The sequence below is a fragment of the Palaemon carinicauda genome, chromosome 8 (genome assembly GCF_036898095.1).
Source record: "Palaemon carinicauda isolate YSFRI2023 chromosome 8, ASM3689809v2, whole genome shotgun sequence".
In the NCBI taxonomy this organism is placed as follows: domain Eukaryota; kingdom Metazoa; phylum Arthropoda; class Malacostraca; order Decapoda; family Palaemonidae; genus Palaemon; species Palaemon carinicauda.
In genome coordinates, this window is record NC_090732.1 from 80,681,018 (window position 1) to 80,702,641 (window position 21,624).

The 21,624-nt window shown below is 42.5% G+C and overlaps 1 protein-coding gene across 1 annotated transcript in view; it reads left to right on the top strand.

Moving 5' to 3' along the window:
- LOC137645772 (protein fantom-like) overlaps nucleotides 1–21,624 on the top strand; it is a 723,952-nt gene that overhangs the window by 644,365 nt on the left and 57,963 nt on the right. Inside the window, 1 exon segment of the mRNA XM_068378685.1 lies at nucleotides 12,381–12,533. Coding sequence (XP_068234786.1) covers nucleotides 12,381–12,533 — 153 coding nt within the window.

Here is a 21,624-nt window from a genome sequence, read left to right on the forward strand (position 1 = left end):
GTGGCGGGTAGGAGGGAGAAGAGAAGAGATGGATGAAAGGAAGAACAAAAGATCAATGGGGAGAGATAAGGCTCCCAGCTGCAACCGTTGGGTATTTAAGAGCCTGTAAGTTCTTTAGATAGTGGCGTTTGAAGACCATAGGAGATTTCCAACCCGTGTACTTCTTAAGGTTATCAAAGTCCATATTCTGGAAATAGTTGATGGAGGTAGCTATCGATCGGATATCATGAGCATGGGGAAATGATCCCGGATTGGCTTGTTTAATGAAGTATAGGATCTGTTGCCTAATGCCACGTATGGAAATGGTACCTCCTTGTTCTCTGATAAACAAGGGGCCAGACGATCGGGTAGCAGTCCTGGCTAAAAAGGCCCTGAGAGTGGTGACCAGACATAGAGAAGTATCTTGGAGAAGAGGAATAATCTTCCAAGGGGACCACCTATTTTGGGGGTCCTCGTTCTTAGCTAGGAACGCCCTGTCTGGTGAAAGAAGTACCTCACCTGAAGGGAGGAAATCCATGTTCTCTGAGTTTCGTGAGAGAGCTGCTAGTTCTGAGATTCTGGAACCCGAGGCCAAAGCTGTTAGAAATAAAGTCTTCCTAAGAAGAGTGATATAAGAGCAGGATTCGTTGTCCGTGTCGGAGGCCAGTTTGAGGACATCATTTAGAGACCAAGAGACCTTTTGAGGACGGACCGAAGGTCGAAGCCTAGCACATGCTTTTGGAATAGATGAGAAATAAGACTCCGCCAGGTTAATGTTAAACCCAACCAGGAAGACTTTCCTCAGAGCTGACTTAATGGTGGTTATAGTGCTAGCTGCTAGGCCTTTGTCAAAAATGGACCTAAAGAAGGAGATGGCTAAATTAGGAGTCATAACCGAATGGTCTGAAGTCCTTAAGAAATCCGCTAGTTTCTTAACCGCCGAATCATATTGGCGAATCGTTGAGTCCCTTTTGTCTGATTCTAGAAAGAGGACATTATCTGGGTCGATGTTTGCGTCCCTACGTGCCGCAAACTTCATGAAATCCACAAAGTTAGGGTTTTGGCTATCCTTGAGGAATCTGACACAGTCCGTGTTTGGACCACCTGGGTCAGTTTGGGGAATGGGATCTGGAAGGGACGGAGTTTCAACTCGAGGAGGAGAGGAAACCAACTGCTCTTTGGCCAGTGAGGTGCCACTAAAGCTACTGCCCCGTTGAAGGAGCGGAGTTTGTGCAAGACTTTCAGTAGAAGATTCACTGGAGGGAATAAGAAGATCTTCTGCCAATGGTTCCAATCCAGGGTTAATGCGTCCATGGCATAAGCCTGAGGGTCCAGGTTCGGTGTCACATAACATGGGAGTTTGTGATTGAGTCGGGTCGCGAATAGATCTACCTGGAGACCTGGAACCAGCCTGAGTATCCACCGGAAGGAGTGCATGTCCAGGGACCACTCCGATTCCAGTGGGCTCGTCCTGGATAATGCGTCTGCTATCACATTCTGGACTCCTGCTAGGTGAGTTGCTGACAGGAACCAGTCTTTGTCGGCTGCCAAGGTGAAGATAGTGACCAGGATCTGATTCAGGTTGGGTGATTTGGACCCCCCCCTGTTGAGGCAGTGGACTACGGCCGTGCTGTCTGAGACTACTCTGATGTTGGTCGACCTCGGAGGGGAGATTCTCTTCAGGGTCAAGAACACCGCCATGGCTTCGAGAACATTGATATGGAACTGTCTCATGGCGGGTGACCAAGAGCCCTGACACATCTGATGTTGGGAGTAACCCCCCCAACCACTCAGAGACGCGTCGGTATGAATTGTCACTTGTGGAGAGGGGAACTGTAGAGGAACCGACTTGGAGAGGTTCCTCCGATCGGACCATGGTTGTAGTCTCATTTTCAAGACAGAGGGGATCTTCGAGGTCTTGTCTCTTAAAGGTATTGTCGCCCTCTTTCTCCAAACTCGATTGATGTCTTTGAGTTTGGCTTTTAATAGGAGATCGGTCAGTGAGGCAAACTGGAGTAGGCCGAGGACTCGTTCTAAAGCTCTTCTGGACACCTGTTTGTGTTTGAGAAAGTTCCTGACCTTGGAAGCTATCTCCCTCACCTTCTTGGGAGGAAGGGAGAGCTTGTGCTTTGAGAGGTCCCAACGGATGCCTAACCATTCGAAGAGGTTTGATGGTTGTAGGCGGGACTTCCGGAGGTTGACTTGGAAGCCCAGTTTGGCGAGAAAATGGAGTACCTTCGACGTAGCTCTTTTGCATTCCTGGTGCGACTGGGCCCAAATGAGCCAATCGTCCAGATAGGCGACGATTTGTATCCCTTGGTGTCTGAGTTGCTCGAGCACCGTCTCCCCCAGTTTCGTGAATACCCTGGGGGCAATGCTGAGACCGAAGGGCATGACTTTGAATGCGAAGGCTCTCTTGCCGAGACGGAAGCCTAGGTAAGGAGAGAAGTTTCGAGCTACTGGGACATGATAATAGGCGTCGGTAAGATCGATAGAGGTGGTGACGGCCCCACGGGGAAGTAAGGTCCGTACCTGAGAGATAGTCAGCATACGGAACTTGTCGCAAAGGATGTAAGAGTTGAGCTTCGACAAGTCCAGAACTACCCTCAACGCCGACGAGTCTTTCTTCGGGACTGTAAACAGGCGGCCTTGGAATTTCAGGGATCGAACCCGCTTGATTGCTCTCTTCTTGAGTAACTCCACAGTGTACTCTTCCAGGATGGGAGTGGGTCTCTGGAAGAAGGTCACCGGTGGAGGAGGGGATCCCTGCGACCATTTCCAACCCAAGCCCCTTGATATTATGCTGTGAGCCCATGGACTGAAGGTCCAATGATCCCGGAAGTGATAAAGTCTCCCTCCTACCGGCATCACATCATTGGGAGGGAGTGAACTTAGGGCCCCTCCCTCCACGGGAACCCCTTGCTCTGGGCCCGCCGCGTTGGCGGAACTGTCCTCTACCTCTGGAACTCCCTCTTTGGTATCCACGAAAGGAACCGGAGGGTTCGTAGGCAGGGTTGTATGCAGGTGAGGGCATCCAAGAGGGGTTGGGCTGTGTACCAGGGGGAGCAGCGAGGTAGACTACCTGCTGAGGAGGCGCCTGTTGTCGAGAAGTCGAGGCCGCGGAAGGCTGTGGGGACGAGGTACCCCGGGCCGCTTTGTAAGGACTAAACCTCAGCTTCTTCTTGAAGAATGTGTGTCTCTGGGGTTCGAACCTCTTTTTGGCTGAGAGACCCCACCTTACCTGCAAATTCTGGTTTGCCCTCGCTGCGTCCTGAAGAACCTTATCCACCTCGGTCTGAGGGAAGAGGGTCTTACCCCAGCAGGAGGAAGCTATCAGTCTGTTCGGCTCATGCCTGATGGTGGCCTCCGACAGAACGAACTTCCTGCAACTAACCCGAGCTGACCAGAAGTCATGGAGATCTATTTGGTAGGATAGCAGCTGGTTCTTTGTGGCGACTCTGAACAGCGTTTCCTCTGGGTAAAGAGATGCAAGGGACTCCATGGAGGTGATGGATTGGAGGGACCTAGCAAGTCTAGTACGGGTCTCGAACTCAGTTTTGAGAAGACTCTCTATTAATCTGGGAAGCTTCTCAGAGAAAAGAGTAGAGGCACAGTCCGGGTCTAGTTTCCCCACCGTGAAGGTAGAGGCCGCAGCATCCCAGGCTGCCGAGGAACCCGGAATAAGCAAAGAGGTGGGGTCCGTCTCCTTGAGAGCCGGCATGGAAGAGCCTTCTTTGATGGCCTGTATAGTCAGCTCTGTGACTTTGTCTATGAGCGGCAAAGAGATGGAGGCCGCTGTCGTAAAAATAGTGTAGGAACCCTTGTGAGGGGTGAGCTTGGAGTTAATACACCCCCACTCTGATAGTGTTCTGGCCCAGATAGCCTGGGCCTGCTCTTTTGGAAATATGACCGTTTCCTTCGGTACCTTGTCCATACGGACCAATGCATGTTCCTTTAACCGTACAAAACCATTGAACGGCAATGCTAGGCCCGGGGGATAGAACTCCAGGTCCTCTAGAGGGCGGGTGCCCATGCCCTCCAGAGTTAGGGAGCTATCTACGAATGGAGCATGCAAAGCAAACCGCCAAGGATTGTTTTTATCGAAGGGCGGCAGCTTAGATGCGTCTGGGGCAGAAGGGGGAGGGAACTGAGTTCCGGCGCGGATCAGAGTAGCCATCATATCCTTAATCTCTGTTATTGCACCAGAGTGATGTTGAACTTGATCCCTGACCAATCCTTTGATCAGTTGGATGGGGAGGAGATCAGCCCAGGGTACCTGAAAGTCACCCGTTGGTTTTTTCTTGGATTTGGTAGACTTAGACTTCTTAGGAGTAGTGGTTTTACGAGGAGCAATATGAATATCAGGAGCTGTCGAGGGTCCGGGGACCGGTGACGTTGATACTGGCAAAGCTGAAGTCTAAGTTCGAAGTGGCTTCACCTTGGGTCGTACGGAGGCAGAGGGATCCCGAGGAGAAGCCTTAGAGTTATCAAAACCTAGAAAGGAAGAGGTAGAAGAGGGAGTAGGAGAGAAAAGGGTTTCCACCAACTCGGCACCACTTACCTGCTCGTCCCTGGGTTCTACGTCTATATCCAGACCAGCCATGTCCATCGGTACGAGGGTTTCGTCCTCCACGGAAATGGTAGCCCTGACTTCTTCAATTAAAGGGGCAGCAAGGTCAGGAGAGACTGCAGCAGTAGTCGAGCCTGGGAAGAGACGGGAGGCCATATCCCCATCGAGGAGATAGGGTGCACCAGACGGGGCATTCCTGCCAAAGCCCGACACCCACGGACGAAGAGTAGCCCTTGCTGACCGAAGGGAGACATCATCGGCCTGTAAGATTTGCAGTGATTAGTGATGGAGGAGGGGGTTTGCCCTCCCAAATATACTGTGTATATCATATTCATGTCTATATTAGTGTCTGCCAACGAGAAATAAGGAACAAAGGGAAAATCCACTTACATCATCATTCAGCAGAACTGACGACAACTCGTAACAGAACGAGCACAAATCCGGGAACCACACTGGGTATTGGGCCTGTCCCGGTTCCTGGATAAAGGGAATGGAGCAGTGAGCATGAGACCGGCAGAGGTCATGCCCAACGGGGTCGCTGAACGAGGCAGAGCATCCTTCAGCAGTACAACGGGCCTTCTGTAAAAGAAAGGAGACATGAGTCTGGTGTTGCTTGAAACTCTGATAAGGGATAAAAAACCTATTATTTTAGAGTTCTGGCACTCACTGAATTACCTAAGCACCCATATTGCATTGACCAAACAACTGACTATTAACTTTAAGTTGATACCGCCCCATACCATTGTTGGCACTTTAATATTCAATTGTCTGTATATTTGTAATGCACCCAATGTCTGTTAATGACATAAGGATAATAAGCTTAAAGCAATCCGCCGACCTCCAAGGGTCGGGGAAGCAGTGACATGCCCTTAAAATAAATACAAACACCAGCCTTAGCTAAAGGCAAGGCAAATATAAGTGTGAAGTGTATGGGCGACCTCCGGTGAAGCCGGAGCTCCGGTGAGGCCGGATCGTAATGAAATGTCCTGAATAAAGGAGCCTTAGCTAATTAGCTAAGGCAACTTTAAGTGTGAAGTGTTTGGGCGACCTCCGGTGACGCCGGAGGATAATGAGATGCCCTGAATAATTCAATTGTGGCTAATAATTCAATTGTGAAAGATAAAAAGCTAAGTCGTAGCTAAAGACTAAAGCTTAGATTATAGTAAAGCGTATTTACGATCTCCGGTGAGGCCGGAGGGAGAAGAAAGGTCCTGAATAATTATTGTGAATAACAAACACAGTTGTAATAACAAAGGCTATTGTGGATATGGCCGTGGCCTGAGACCGAAGTAAGGGCCACCGGAGGGTCGTATCTAAACAATATGAAGCCCGTCCCATGTAGTAAACAATATAAATATAACAATAGAACGAAAGTTATTGAGAATCCCTCGTGGCGGAGTATAACTCAAGGCGGAGTGGAAAACGTTCATAACTACTCCCGAGCCGTAACGGGGAGAGGACGAAACACGGACCAAAATAACGCTAACAATTGAAAAGTCACGAAAAATAAATAACTCGTAAGTTATCATCCACCCAGAGGGGGAGAGGTGAGGGAGGGAGAACCCGCTGAACGCACAAAACGGAAAACGGGAAATCCGCTCCCCCACCGGAGCTAAGAAAGAAAACGAGAGAAAGGGGTAACTCGTGACTGCGAACAGAAAACGGGGACCCCAATCTCTCGCTCTCTTGGACACAAAAACAGGACTAAAAATCACAAAACACTATTATAAACGTATAAAATAAAAATGTACATCCATATAACACTACGATCGAAGAATAGCATCCGTTAAAACTTAAAATAAATAGCACAGTCGAGTGACGAACGCCTCGGGCGGTTACTAAACAAAAACAAAGCCAAATCGCTATCTCGATCGTAGGCTGGACTTACTAGCAAAAAGTACCATGAGCATAAATACACAAAAAAATAAAAATAAAAATAATAACGGTTCTAAAGGCATAAGGCCAGGGACTTAACCAAGAACCTAAGTGACAGAGTACTAAACGGGCAGATAAAGATGAATTCCCAAACAAGTGAACAAACAATGGCCGCCATGAAAGGCCAGACGGGAATAATAAAACAGACTATACTGGATATAAAACAAAAGCCCGGTACAATAAAATACTGTCAAAACAAACTATGGTACTTAACATTGGAATGTGTGAAGATGGAGCTTCGGACATGACAAAATAAATCCACGATAGATAAAAAAGACCGAGAGCACAACAAAACCATTCAACACTTTGTATTCCAAAAAGAAGGATGTTGTTCAGATGGCGCTCGCGTCGTGGCGTGGGTGGTGCGGCGATGGGGGTGTGTCTAGGGCCTCTGTATCGGCCCATCCCTTTGGCGAAGGAATTAACTAAATGGAAGACAACCTGTGAATAGTGGATTTCACGCGCCTTTGCTTTATACACGACACCCAAAAGGTGCTCGCGCGAGGGTTGTAACCTCAGCATTCCATGCTTTTATCTTTCTCTGGTATAATTGGAAGGTTTTTATCAGAAAAGGTATACAAGAAGGACTTTTCACCGGGCGCCACAGGTTCGACCCAGAAAATAATAATAATAATAATAATAATAATCCAGCATTCACACCTGCTTCTAGCTGCAGTCAAATAAAAAAAAAAACATTTGCCCAAGACATGCACCACTGTCCCACCCTACTAAAAACATAAACAAACAATCTCATTTATACCAACAGTCTTTCTCACAACAAACATTCAATACACTAACTACCTCTCTCTCTCTCTCTCTCTCTCTCTCTCTCTCTCTCTCTCTCTCTCTCTCTCTCTCTCTCTCTCTCTCTCTCTCTCTCTCTCTGGATTTGGCAAACAAAAAAATAAATGAAAATAAAAATAAAAATTAATTCTCCACAGTGTCCTCATGCAGGGGACAAGGGTTTATCAGGGAGTGTTGTGGGAAAAAGTGGCACTGTCAGGAGAATGTGGTTGAGAGTTATTCTAAAGAATACATGTAATATTTAAGAAAGATCAGATTGAAGCCTAGGTTCATACTGCACCAGATGAGTTGTCAGTTGCGACTCCATTGTCTTTGGACTCCTCAAGAGGGAAGCTCACCATCAGATCCCATCAGCCATCATGAGGGTGGACAGGAAGTTTTTTCCAGAGGTTAGGGACGACCTTCAAGTATTAAAGGAGGGCAACATTCCCTTGTCTGCCTTTAGAAGGATGATCATCTTCAACCAAGAGGCTCTAGTGGAGTCCAAGTCAACAATCACAACACAGGCCAGGTCAGGTCATCAACAATTAATTCCACATTAAACAAAAAAAATCTCTCCAAAGGAGAAATTATGGCTCAAAAAATAATTAAACACTTCCACGCTGGTAATAAATAATAATAATAATAATAATAGTCCAGCATTCACACCTGCTTCTAGCTGCAGTCAAATAAAAAAAAATCATTTGCCCAAGACATGCACCACTGTCCTAACCTACTAAAAACATAAACAAACATTCTCATTTATACCAACAGTCTTTCTCACAACAAACATTCAATACACTAACTACCTCTCTCTCTCTCTCTCTCTCTCTCTCTCTCTCTCTCTCTCTCTCTCTCTCTCTCTCTCTCTCTCTCTCTCTCTCTCTCTCTGGATTTGGCAAACAAAAAAATAAATGAAAATAAAAACAAAAATTAATTCTCCACAGTGTCCTCATGCAGGGGACAAGGGTTTATCAGGGAGTGTTGTGGGAAAAAGTGGCACTGTCAGGAGAATGTGGTTGAGAGTTATTCTAAAGAATACATGTAATATTTAAGAAGGATCAGATTGAAGCCTAGGTTCATACTGCACCAGATGAGTTGTCAGTTGCGACTCCATTGTCTTTGGACTCCTCAAGAGGGAAGCTCACCATCAGATCCCATCAGCCATCATGAGGGTGGACAGGAAGTTTTTTCCAGAGGTTAGGGACGACCTTCAAGTATTAAAGGAGAGCAACATTCCCTTGTCTGCCTTTAGAAGGATGATCATCTTCAACCAAGAGGCTCTAGTGGAGTCCAAGTCAACAATCACAACACAGGAACCTGGAGAGTTCCCTTTGATGTCCAAGTGTCTGGAAGACACACGACAGGCAAATAAATGGATTCCAATTCCACACTGGCAGACAGGAGAATTTCAAGAGGTCAGCAGAGTAGGCAAGTAACAAGCATTACTTTCCAACTTCTGCCTTAACCAGAAGTAGAAGGGCATACTTTTCTATAGGAGAGGATCCACCAGCTCCATCACCGGTGCTTCTTAACTTGTTGTGAATGGAGATGACTAACCTACAGAAGAACCACAAATACTTGGTTGGAATATCTATGGAGGATTGTGCCAAGCTCGAGACGTTGATGAGAACAGTTCAGGAGAACTTTAATATGATAGGATGACTTTGGCGTTCCCTGATTGGTTTTCACTTGGAACCAGGAGCATTGAAGGAGCTAGGAGCCATAGAGTAGTACCAATCTCTTTACATTCAGTTGGCCAGCTCCATAAACCTCTCCATCAAGACATCCATGACACAGTTATGGTTTTAAAGGGCATATCTGATTTCATGGAAGAAGGATTTCTTCTTTTCCCATGCCCCTCTGTCTCTTTCTCTGACATTCAGAGGAGAGCATTTAGGGCTTCATCTTTCTTCGTAGCACAGCTGTTCGAGGAGGGCACTCACATGTCATCCCTGGAAAAGGCCCACATCATTGCTAAAGAGAGAAGAGAGGACAAGAATCAGCCCTTGTTTGTAAGGACAGTAGCCCAAGCACAAAGGCCTACCCACCCAAAACCAGTACCCAGGCAGTCCTGGATTGTAGATGAGAAGAGGCAGGCCTTCTACCAGCCTTCAACATATAAAAGACAAGGACAGGTTTCCAAGGCCCAGGAATCTCGTCCTATTACACTCAACCATTACACTACCAGCTCGACATTTGGAAGTACGGGACAGAGAAGATGGAAGATGGTCAATAAAGGTGTTTGCCCATAAGGACTACAGCCCTCATGTGTGAAGATAGGGGCCTGCATACAACACCACTGGTAGGCCTGGGAAAATCTGAACCCGGACCCTTGAGTAATTCAGGTTTTGATGTACCCTATTGAGTAGTCCAATAGCATTCGACTCATACCAAGAGTTTTCAGAAAAGGGAAGAGCTCTTCGACAGAGTTAGAAGAACTGGGAAGAAAGGGAGTGATTAAATTTCTCCTCTGGCCCTGGGTGTCTACAACCTCATGTTTGTCATCAAAAATGCATTTGTTTTTTTAGAGACCTATTATAAACTTCTCTCATGTGAACCATTTTGTAACAAGGATTCAGATGCTCTTGAGTTGAAGAGACCAGATTCTGAATGGTGAATAGACACTCCGTCAACAAATGGTGGATGACTTGTTTAATTTGTGGCCAATGATGGTGGATATGTTTGCCCTAGCCATAATCCACAGACTTCAGAAATACTTCAGTCTCCAGGGTCAGTGGGAACAGATACAATGTTTTAAGACTGGAGATATCTTCACGGGTGCTCAAACTGAGGGATTCCCCAGGATATAATCTTACTCTGATCACACCATTCTAGTCTCAAAAACATTGGTTTATTGACCTCTGGTAGTTATCATTAGACACTGCAAGGAAGTTACCTGTCAGACAGAAGCTCCTCAAACAACCGCATTCACACATTTTTCATATCAAACCACAAGCTCTTTAACTAGCTGTATGGAAACATCCTGTAGATTTCGTAGGGGTCGTGGAATCTCTAGGCAGGGAGCCCAATAATTTACCTTTGCTCAAATGTTTTCCACTCATAAAAACTACCTCTACATATGAAATATATTCCTGAAGAGTGTAAGGACTCGAAGCACTCGATCTTAAACCTTGACAGTAGCCAATATTGCAGATTTCTTGCTCGTCCTTTGTAAAGGAAAATGCTTGTCTGTTCCAGCCATCAGATGATAACGAGCTATGTTATCTTTAGTCTTAAGATTTGCTTTAATGGAGATTTTTCAGGACCCAATTATTACAGATCTCATTAGGTCTTTCAAGATAGAAGTTCCAAGAAGAGCTATTTCAGATCCATCAGAGGACTTTGATGTGTTTCCTCAAGGCTTTTTCTAGAGAGCCCTTTAAACCTCTAGCATCAACAGATTTTCGAATCATATCTGTGAAAGCCCTTTTCCTAGTGGCCATAGCAACTTTAAATTAGGTTGGGGAATTGCAGGCACTTTCAACAGGGGTGGCTTGGAACAGGTGTGGCTTGGAGGGGAAGGGAATTGGTTTTGAACTAATTGCTAGAATTTTGAGCAAAAATAGCTTCATTTTGCCGACTTCTTCCACAGAAATTTATTCTGATGTCTCTCTCAGAGACAGTGAGTAGAGATGACGGAGAGAGACTTCTGTGCCTAGTAAGAGCACATTTGACTAGCATGGGGGCCATCGCTCATCCCATCAACTTTAGGGAGAGCATCAGGAATTTACAGTATTAGATTAGACGTATGGCTACTTCTGTATATTTTTTGTACCAGCACATTGAATTCTTCCATCCTGAAGGCTGTGACATGCAGGTTCAACTGTTTTTTTTTTGCAATATACTTAGAGATATAGTTTGTATATGATTATATCAGTTTTATAGGTTCCATTGTGACAATGGGCAGAGTCATTGCTTAACCACTGTGATCACTGTACCCTCTCCTCAATGCTGAAGTTGGCTGGGGAGACAGAAGTACATCATACCTTCACCCATGCACTAACGACCTAACCCTCTCCATTGAAGTGAAGCCTTGAAGGGCAGAGATTGTTCAGTGCAAGTCCTCGTGCATTAACAATTGAACCCTTCAACAGAAGTGACACCTTGAAGAGCCTTGATTGTTGAATGCAGGACACCGTGTACCATCAGTCGAGCCCCTTCAATGGAGGTGACACATTAGAGGGTCTATATTGTTGAGTACACGATCTCTCCCAAAAGATGTATCCGAAACATGACCAGACAGGTACAAGAGTACCACCAGCCATGGCTTCATTAACAGCACAGCCATAGAAGATGCCTTGACAGTGGCTCCCTATGGACTTTGCTATGACATGGTGACTGACTGACAAACTAAGGATCATGCTGCAACACACCACATTGTCAGAAGTCAAACTGATCATTGCCTCCATCCTGCTGAATATGAGGGATTGGCAGATGTTGATTATGCAGTTGAGTATTAGACAAGCATAATTTTGAATTTAAAATTAGTATTCTAATACTCACCTGAACAATCAACATCAGATGCCCTCCTACCTACCCCATTGTCAAGGATGAGAGCAGGAACAGGTCTTCCCTATGCATGCAGATCAGAAGTGGTGTTTCCTGTTGGTGAGACTAGGTACTAGCCAGCTGGTTTGTAGGAAGAATACCACAAGAGTCCCAAGTGATCTTGGTCTTCTTACATCACTCTTCAGGTTGCTCTTGACTTGAAATTTGAGCTGGTAGACTGCTCTTGTCAGAAAAGATAACCACCAAATGTCACGAAAAAAAATTAATAGATAACATGCATAGAGAATTAATAGCTATATTACTACAGCATGCTACGTACATCTACCAATTTATTACATGAATGGAATCATATACAGTTGTATCATTAATTAGTATGAATAATGCTTAATTAACTGATAGTTATTATATCTTATATCATTCAGGAATCCATGTGTATATTATATATATGTAACTGGATTATAGAGTAAATTAGATTAGGAGCAAATTGCTGCAGGAAGATCTATCAGCAAACGTTGATTGTGAAGGTGAGTATTAGAAAACTAATTTTGAATTCTAAATAATATTTTCAATAAATTGAAATATGTTGGAAATCTATTTTCAGGTGAAGAATAGTCGAACTGACCAATTACGCTCCGATAGCAAGAGTGGATTGAGATCACAAAGTCAGAAAAGCATTGATCCCTTCTCACCATCTCGATCAAGCACTGTTAGTGACTCAGAGGGAGTTGTAACTGTCCGTCCAAAAAAATCTAAGGTGATTATATTAAAAATATCAGTTTCTTTAAATTAGAGACCTACCCAGTAGCTCTTAACATGTTTATGACAAGCAGTACTGTAATTCTAATCCTATGAAGAGATTGATGCCTCCACACTTGACTGATTTACTATATTAGTTACTAACTTATTTACTAGCTTACTACTAATTCCAGCACACTGTTCTATATAGAAAGGCAGTCACGTCAAGGTACTTAAATGGGGACCCACACTTCTTACATATCATTATTCTTCAGGGGGTACTTCTTTACATTACATGACACACAGAAGACATTAACTAAAACTTATTTTACATCTACCTTTTGGGCCCATTTCCACTGCATTCTGCTTTTTATTTTTCACCTTTTCCTCTTTAACCTTTAGTTTGTTAATTTTTCAGTTCATATTGAAAACTAAACCTTTTCTGGAAGAGTAAAGCACTGGGGGTCTGTGATCTCATGAAGTTTCATTTTTTCCTACATAAATACAAACCAGAGCCCTTTAATGTGAGTATGAGTAGCAAAGCTGGAACAGAAATTGAAATGTAACAAGGTAACTTTTGACTTCCGCCTAAGGCAGTACACATTTTCTCTTCCTGCGTTTCAAATTTTGGTAGTTTTAATTTTTTGCTTTCTCATTCTAGAATAAATAGATATCTGTACAGACATGCTGTTGTGTTTTGGTAAACTTGAATAAATGAAAAATTCAATAACGTGCTGTTGTATCCATGTATAACTACAAATATGTGTCTGGTTTTATGCTAACCTGCTATTAATATAATCATCTTGAAGAAAACACTAGGCCATGTCTAAGAATCTTGGGTTAATGCCGAAGAATCTATTCATCTTTGGGCCTTTTCTGGGTACATGAGTGTTTGCAATCATCTCCTCACTACTGTGTGGCTGTGCAACGACAAAGACAACCTGAACTTGGCATTGCTGGTGCTCCGTTGGCTGAAGGTTTTGCCGATGGCAGGATTTCAAGTATGTCTTCAGTCTTCGTAAAACCACAAAGGAACGTTCTGCTGAGCATGAACTGGCTGGTGAGATATGGCTATTCTCAGCAACTTTTCTGCAAGTGGATACATATGCCTCACTTCACCGCTTATCTTTGTAGAATAGTTCCTAGCCCTCAGCAGTGAAGTTTGACTGGTACTGTGACCTGAAAAATCTAAGTTATACTTTTAAACTATCAAAGTTAGCTGGCTCTGTGTCATTGTCAACAGTATCAGTGTGCAGCAAGTCACACAGTTTTTTGTACTTCAATAAATCTGTTGATGTGGAGTACTCAACCAGATTCTGCATGGCACTGTCGATAACCCAAAAGAAATCAGCTATATAATATTCTTCTGATCCAGGGACATGCTCAGTTATAGGTGTAGAATTATACTTTTTCGGGCCTTTTTGTCTACTTGGCAAAGTTAATGATCCCAATTGCAGCTCATTACACTTCTCTTCAGCATAAAAGAAAATTTCATGAAAAGCTGCATTAGTCTGACAGGACTTCATTTGTTCTCTGGCATTGTCAATTGCCTCAAGCGTACTGGAAACTGTTACAGAAGATCCCTGTAATGTCGCATTCAAACATTCAAGAACATCTTAAAGAGGAACACTTATCAGCAAACCACGTACTGGTAGTGGTGTGCTGAAAGCTGTGTTGAGGCCATTGGCCTGCGAAGTAGTTTTTTATTTTTGCCAGACTCTTTGACAATCTTCTGCAGAGCACATAGAATGTGCTCATGGAGTTTTCAGCACAGATTTAACAGCTGGCGATCTAGTGAGAAAACAGGGTGGCCAGATTGACTTAAGTGCACCAGGAGATGTATCATTCAAGTACATGCTCTGGAACTTTTCAGCGTCCTTGTTATCTGTGATGGTTGGATTTCCTTGGGTATAACTAAGCGAGTGGTATTTGTACCACAAAGAACACACAATGCCAATGGCTGTGACCGTTTTAGACTTCTGCCTGACAGCCTTTGTAGTGACAACTTATGTTGTTGCCACCATCATAAGTTAGGAAAGTAAGCTGGATAATGGCTAGAATATCAAAAAAAAAAAAATTCTAAGAGAATTACCAGTAGTTGACTGCATCTCATACAAGCTTAGGTACATATCTCCACCAGCAATTTCTTGTTAACATATCGAATACAAATGCAGTGCCGTTCAATCCCTTGAATATCTATTATGCATTGGAATCACTGTTCACTTCCTTAGATATATTACGTAGAATTGTTTTAACTATGATTCCAAGAATTGAATTTTAGATATTAGGACTCGTGTAGCTGATCTTCAATTCCAACCACTTCTCAAAATCTACATCATCTTTAGTACGAAGTTTCAGCAGAACTTGAAAATTTTCATAATCCTCATTATATCTTCATGCTACTCCTTGTTTTGCTAGGAATTTAAATGTGATCAACTTCAACAAGGCTTATTATGAACGAGCTTGCTCTGCTGTTACAAATTCAGTTGCCTTTCACAGTGTAGATTAATCTTAGCGGCTATTCCGCCCAGCTGTACAAACACGTTGACACACAGGTAAGCACTATTCTCGCTAGGCGTTTGTTTATGCCCAGCGAATAGGACTATCATCCATAATGCTGATGCAAGCGTATTGCATACAGTGATAAAGACAATACTCCGGTGCTTGCAATAATTAATTGAAGGGTACCAAGTGTATATTATCGATGCATTGATATGATATCCGGAAAGGATAATGCTTAAGTGCAAGCGCTTGCAAAGGTACTGTGGAAAAAGGGCTAATCAGATGCACAGCGAGACTGAGTCTCTCTCTCTCTCTCTCTCTCTCTCTCTCTCTCTCTCTCTCTCTCTCTCTCTCTCTCTCTCTCTTTCTCTCTCTCTCTCTCTCTCTCTCTCATTCTACTATGAAGAGAAGGAGATGCTGAATAGGGAATAAAACAACGATGCAGAAAAGGTTTAAGATGGTTTGTGATGGTTTGATTTTTCATAGCTTTGAAATCTTTCATTGGCTTTCTTCCAATTTTTAAATCAGGTTTGGATTAATGTTCCATCAATTTTCTTAGAAGACTTAATTTCAAACCCTTCTCTTGAATACAAATATATGCACATAGTAGATTCTGATTTAACATCATAATGCAGCCATGGGTAGTCCTTGAATCATTTTATAGAAATTGTAGTCTCCTGTTGTTCCTAATTTGCACAGTAATTATATGTCTCTGGCTGAATTAGCCCACTAGGAATTGTAATCTGAGTGTCTTGACGAAGATGGATTTGAGCCTGTTGCATCTAGCTCATCAGACAATGAAGGCTCCGGTGGGTCTGGAGGCTGAGCTGGGCTTGGCAGTTGTGCTATGCCTGGTGATTGTGCTAGGCTGTGTAGTGATTCTGCTGGGATCAGAGGTTGTACTGGGTCTGGTGGTTGTGCTGGGTCTAGTGGTTCTGTTGGGCCTGGTGGTTGTGCTGCCTGCCTAGTGGTTTTGCTGTGCCTGGTGGTTGTAATGGGCTGCATAATGGTTCTGCTAGGCATTGTAGTTTTGCTGGCTGCTTAGTGGTTCTGCTGGGCCTGGTGGTTGTGCTGGGCTGCCTAATGGTTCTGCTGGACCTGGATGTTGTACTGGGCCTAGTGGTTGCACTGACCCTGGCAGTTGTGCTTGGCCTGGAGGCTGTGTTGGGTCTTGGCATTTGTACTGAGCCTAGATTAGCATCTCTTGCTCTTGTCACTTTCTTAGGACCATAAAGCATTTGAATATGTACAGTATATTCTGCAAAATCAGTAAAATGTAATAATCACAAATAGAGCCAAGGAGTACAACTGACCAATTAGCCTCCTGGTTAATACAGTGTTAAGGCATTCGCCTAGCATTCGCATAGCTTAAGAATGATCTCAGCCCGGTACTGTGAGTTTAATCTGTTTACTGGGGATAGCACTGATGTGTTTGAGTACCATAGTGAGAGGTTGGCCTTGTCCAACTAATGTTCTGGTGGTCATCTATTCTAATGATACTAGAACTGAAACCAGACATCTTTATCTCTACCTATATGGATTTCAGAGACAGTGAAAGCTTGTTAACTTTGTAACGAATACTCGTATCAGTACAAGATTTTGCTAGCATACAGTATGTCTTTCTTCTTTGTCTGCATCTCCTCCCACTTCTATGTGGGGTCGTCGTTTTTGACCAGCTTTCTCCATCTACCTCTGTCCCACACTTCATCACCGATTAATCCCTTCGATCGAAGGTCATCCTTGATACAGTCCATCCACCTTCGCTTTGGTCTCCCTCTCCTGTTCGTTCCCTGTACCTCCATTTCCATCACCCTCCTCCCAATATACTGTTCATCTCTTCTCATGACATGACCATATCACCTCACTCTACTTTCTTGGATCTTATCCGATAGTTTTCTAACTCCTGTGGTACCCCTAATTACCTCATTCCGTATCTTATCTCTTCTTGTCACCCAACACTTCCATCCCAACATTCTCATCTCTGCCACATTCAGTTTCTTCTCTTCTGTCTTCTTTATTGCCCACGTCTCCGCTCCATACATCATTGCCGTTCTCACAACGGTCCTGTGTACTTTACTTTTCAACTTGACCCCTATTTTCCTGTCACATAGTACCCCACGTACTTTTTTCCAATTCTTCCATCCTTCTTGTATTCTGTGGTTTATTTATGCCACCAGATCACCATCCTTCGCAACTATTGATCCTAAATACTTGAAATTTTCATCTCTTTTCAATCTCTCTCCCTGTAAACTAACTTCCCCATTCTCCCCATTTTCAATCTCAAATACTCTGTCTTTTTCCTGCTGATCTTCAATCCTCTATTTTCCATTTCTCTTCTCCACTCCTCCAGTTTCTCTTCTTCTACCTCTCGCCTAGTGCTACACAGTATAACATCATCAGCAAAAAGTATGCACCAAGGAGACTGATCTCTAATATCTTGTGTTACTACATCCATGACCAGATCAAATAGGTAAGGGCTCAACGCAAACTCCTGATGTAGTCCTACATTTACTGGGAAACTTTCTGTTAGGCCTATACTGCTCTTAACATTTGCTTCTGCCTTCTCATACATATCTTGGGTGATTCTTATGTATTTCTCAGGGACTCCTTTTTCTCTCATACATCTCCACAGCTTCTGACGTGGTACTCGATCGTATGCCTTCTCCATGTCAATAAAGACCATATGCAATCCTTTCTGTTTCTCCCGATGTTTTTCTATTATCTGCCTCAAAGCAAATATTGCTTCTACAGTTCCTCTTCCAGGCATGAATCCAAATTGTTCCTTACCAATTGTTGTTTCATCTCTGAGTCTCTTCTCAATGATCTTCTCCCATATTTTCATTGTATGGCTTATCAACTTTATGCCTCTGTAGTTGCCACATTCCTGGATGTCTCCCTTCCCCTTATAGATGGGAATGATTAGGCTTCTTCTCCATTCCTCTGGTATCTCTTCCTGATTGAAGATTTTCTGTGTCACGTCCCACAAGATATCTATGCCTTCCTCTCCAAGACTCTTCCATACCTCTACTGGTATATTATCTGGTCCTAAAGCTTTACTATTTTTCATCTTCTTTACTGCTTGTTCTACTTCTCTTCTAGTCATTGCTGTGGTAACTGCCTCGTTTGGGAGTCCATCTTCAATTACTGCTCTTGGGTTCTCCTCATTCAATAGTCCTTCAAAATAAGTTTCCCACCTTCTTTTAATTTAATTCTCTTCTGCTAGAACTATACCATTGCTATCTTTTATTTGCCTTATCTGTGTCAGGTCTTTAGATGCAGCATCTCGAGCCTTAGCAATTCGTAATTTTTTCTTCTTTCCTTCTGGTGTTTCCATCTCTTTATAGACTTCATTTAATGTCTTTGCCTTTGCCTTTGCTACTGCTCTTCTTGCTTCTTTCTTTTCCTGTTTATAGTTTTCTTTATTGTGTTCCTGTCCTGATAAATCTGCCTTCTTGGCTTCTTTCTTGGTTTTTACCCGTTCTTGCACCTCATCATTCCACCACCACGATTCTATATCATTTGGGGGTCTTCTTCCTGATGTCTTTCCAAGTACTTCCTCAGCGATCCTTAGAATCACTTTACTATTCTCGGTCCACCATTCTTGTACATCTTCATGTAACCTTACTGCTTCCAGCACTCTTTCTTTAACAAGACTCTCAGTTCTTCCTCTTTCAATTTCCACTACTTAATCTTTGGGTCCATTCTCGTCTTTTTACTTCTACAATTCCTTAGTCTGCAATCAATTACCACTAACCTGTGTTGCGCTGCTGCACTCTCACCATTTATCACCTTACAATTTCTAACCTCCGTCAGATGGTCTCTCTTACACAGCAGCAAATCTATCTGGCTCTCCCTGCCACCGCTTCTATAAGTAATCAGTCTGTTAATCTTTTTCTCAAAGAAGGTGTTGATCATTGCTAGGTCAAAAGCCACTGCAAAATCAATCACTCTTTCTCCCCCATCATTTCTCTCACCCACACCCCAACCTCCATGCACTCTCTCTATCCCTTTCCTACTAATTCACAAGTGGCCATTCAGATCTCCTAAATTATAATTACCCTTTCCCTTGTAGGAATTATTCCAAGCTCCTGGTGCATCTCCTCCCAGAATGTATCCATCTCCTCCTCTGTACATCCAGTTTGTGAGGCATAGGCACACACCACATTGACTAATGTTGCTCCCAGTCCCAGCTTTAAACTCGTAATTCTGTCATTTTTCCTATTTACCCAAATCAAACTTTCCTTCAGATCTTTCGATAATATTATTCCTACACCATTTCTTCCTTCCATATTTGCTCCACTTTTATAAGATTTACAACCTTCGCCTAGTTCTCTTGCCCTATTTCCCTTTCAACTCAACTGGTCTCCTGTCTAACTTTATAAAAGTATCACGAAGCACTAATTTTAAAGAATAAAGATACGTGTCCCTTCAACAGTTTATTTCACCTTCACGCCCCATAGAAATTTTTTGTTTGTCGAATAGTAATATTCATATATATGATTATTGTATTATATGTGTCCAATGAAAAATTATACATCATTGCTAATAATGGTTACGGGGTATGTGCATTGACAGGAAAAGAAATGCCATGAAAACCTATATTTTACATATATTTACTTTTTACACAATCCCTGCTACTCCCAACCCCCAATGAAAACCTCTGATGCCCCCTAGGAAGCACACACTCCTATTAAGAACCACTGACCCAATGAATCAACTGATACTTGGTGCAGTGACTTGTGACTCGTCTTCATAAGTAAACAAACAATGGGACGTTCAGCATTTGAGAAAAACGTTTACAGAAATGAATTAATCTTTCATTTTCATAAAAGATTAATATATCTTTATGAATAATGAATAAATATTCAAATGATTTTATAATATGCATATATGTTCTTCCAAACTTATATAAACTGTCTTTCTTCAAATGGTAACAATTCAGTTCTCTTTACTGTCTTCTTAGGAGCGTTATATTTATTATTTTAGGGGGGACAGAGTATGTATCCCTCCTAACCCAAACTACATGGCCCCCTTCCACCCCATCCCCCAGTGAGTTAGGCCCCTGCTGACGACTCATGCAAACAAATTTGGCGCCTCAGAGACGCACCCGTCAAGTAGCGTAGATTGAAACATGGCAACATCGTGGCACGGGAGATCCATGGCTTGACTCCACCCAAACCTTGATTTTAGATTGATGAAAATATAGTTGTTCAAATGCCACAGGAAATGCAAAATAAGCTTTGCATAGACGGCCTTGCAATATACTACTTTTTGAACAATCTTCGTCACTTACTAAGAATTCTAAATAACTCCATTAAAATATACAAGTTTGGAAAAAAAAAAACAATAATGTTTTACAAGAATACAGAAGGAAGCAAAACGAAAATTTAAATTTCACGTTGGACAACACAAAGATCCAATTCCAAGGTAGGTAATTTGGGGGGGACTAATATTCGATATTCACCTCAGTTGGTAAGCACATATATCTTATATCAAATTTGAATACAATAATGCTCTTACCCTAATGATTAAGTTGTCTCATACAATATGGGGTGCAAAAAGATAAACTTACTGGTGACCTATGTGGTAGCCTAATATGTGGCGCTTTAGATCCAATACACACTCGAGTTCTGAGACTTTGTAGTGGAGCCTTTAGATATTCCTCCAAATATCTCGGTTTTATGTGAATGTGGAGACCCACCTTTTTCCTTACATCGAGATTTTCTTTTCAAGAGAAGTGAATTGAAGATTTTGTTTACCAATTCTCTAACAAAGAAAGACTTTATCGAAGTGATGTAATCATGAACTGCTATTCCCACTAAGAGCAAACAAGCTATTTCAAGCTATAAACAGCAGAATTAACTTTAACCATCTCTCTTTACTCCACCTTGGATCATAAAGAAAACAAGAATATGATTTCATCTTTTTTTATTTACCATAGAAATATAATTATACTCTGAGCCACAATAAACAACAAGCCTTGGAACATATTCAAAGGAAACCATCTCATAATGCTATATATATATATATATATATATATATATATATATATATATATATATATATATATATATATATATATACTGATGGCTCTAACACTTCGATGAGTGCTAGATTTATGATTGAAGCTACAAGCCCAGTTAGAAAAGCAATATGTTATGAGCTTAAGGTATCCAACAGAGAAAGTATCTCAGTGAGGTAAAAAGAAATAAGGAAACAGATAGAATAATATGCCCGAGTGTACCATCAAGCAAGAAAACAATAACCGGAGACAATTGAAGACCATGGTATAGTGGCTATGGTGTGGCGGGATGTTGCAATAACAACCCTCACACCCTGAATCACACCTACTGACAAACGTCTCCTCTACACAAACTTTCCCCTTACGTTATCATAAACTGGACTCCTAGACAAAAGGGACATAAAAACAAAACATATCCTTAAAACTATATTTCTTAAAACTAAAAATAAATCATAAACCATCCCCAATCAAAATAAACCCTCAAAATCAATAAAGCTTAAAACTAAATACTAACAAAACTTAAACACTAAATATACAAAAAAAAAAAAAAAAAAAAAAGACGCAACATCATTCAAATAAACAAAAA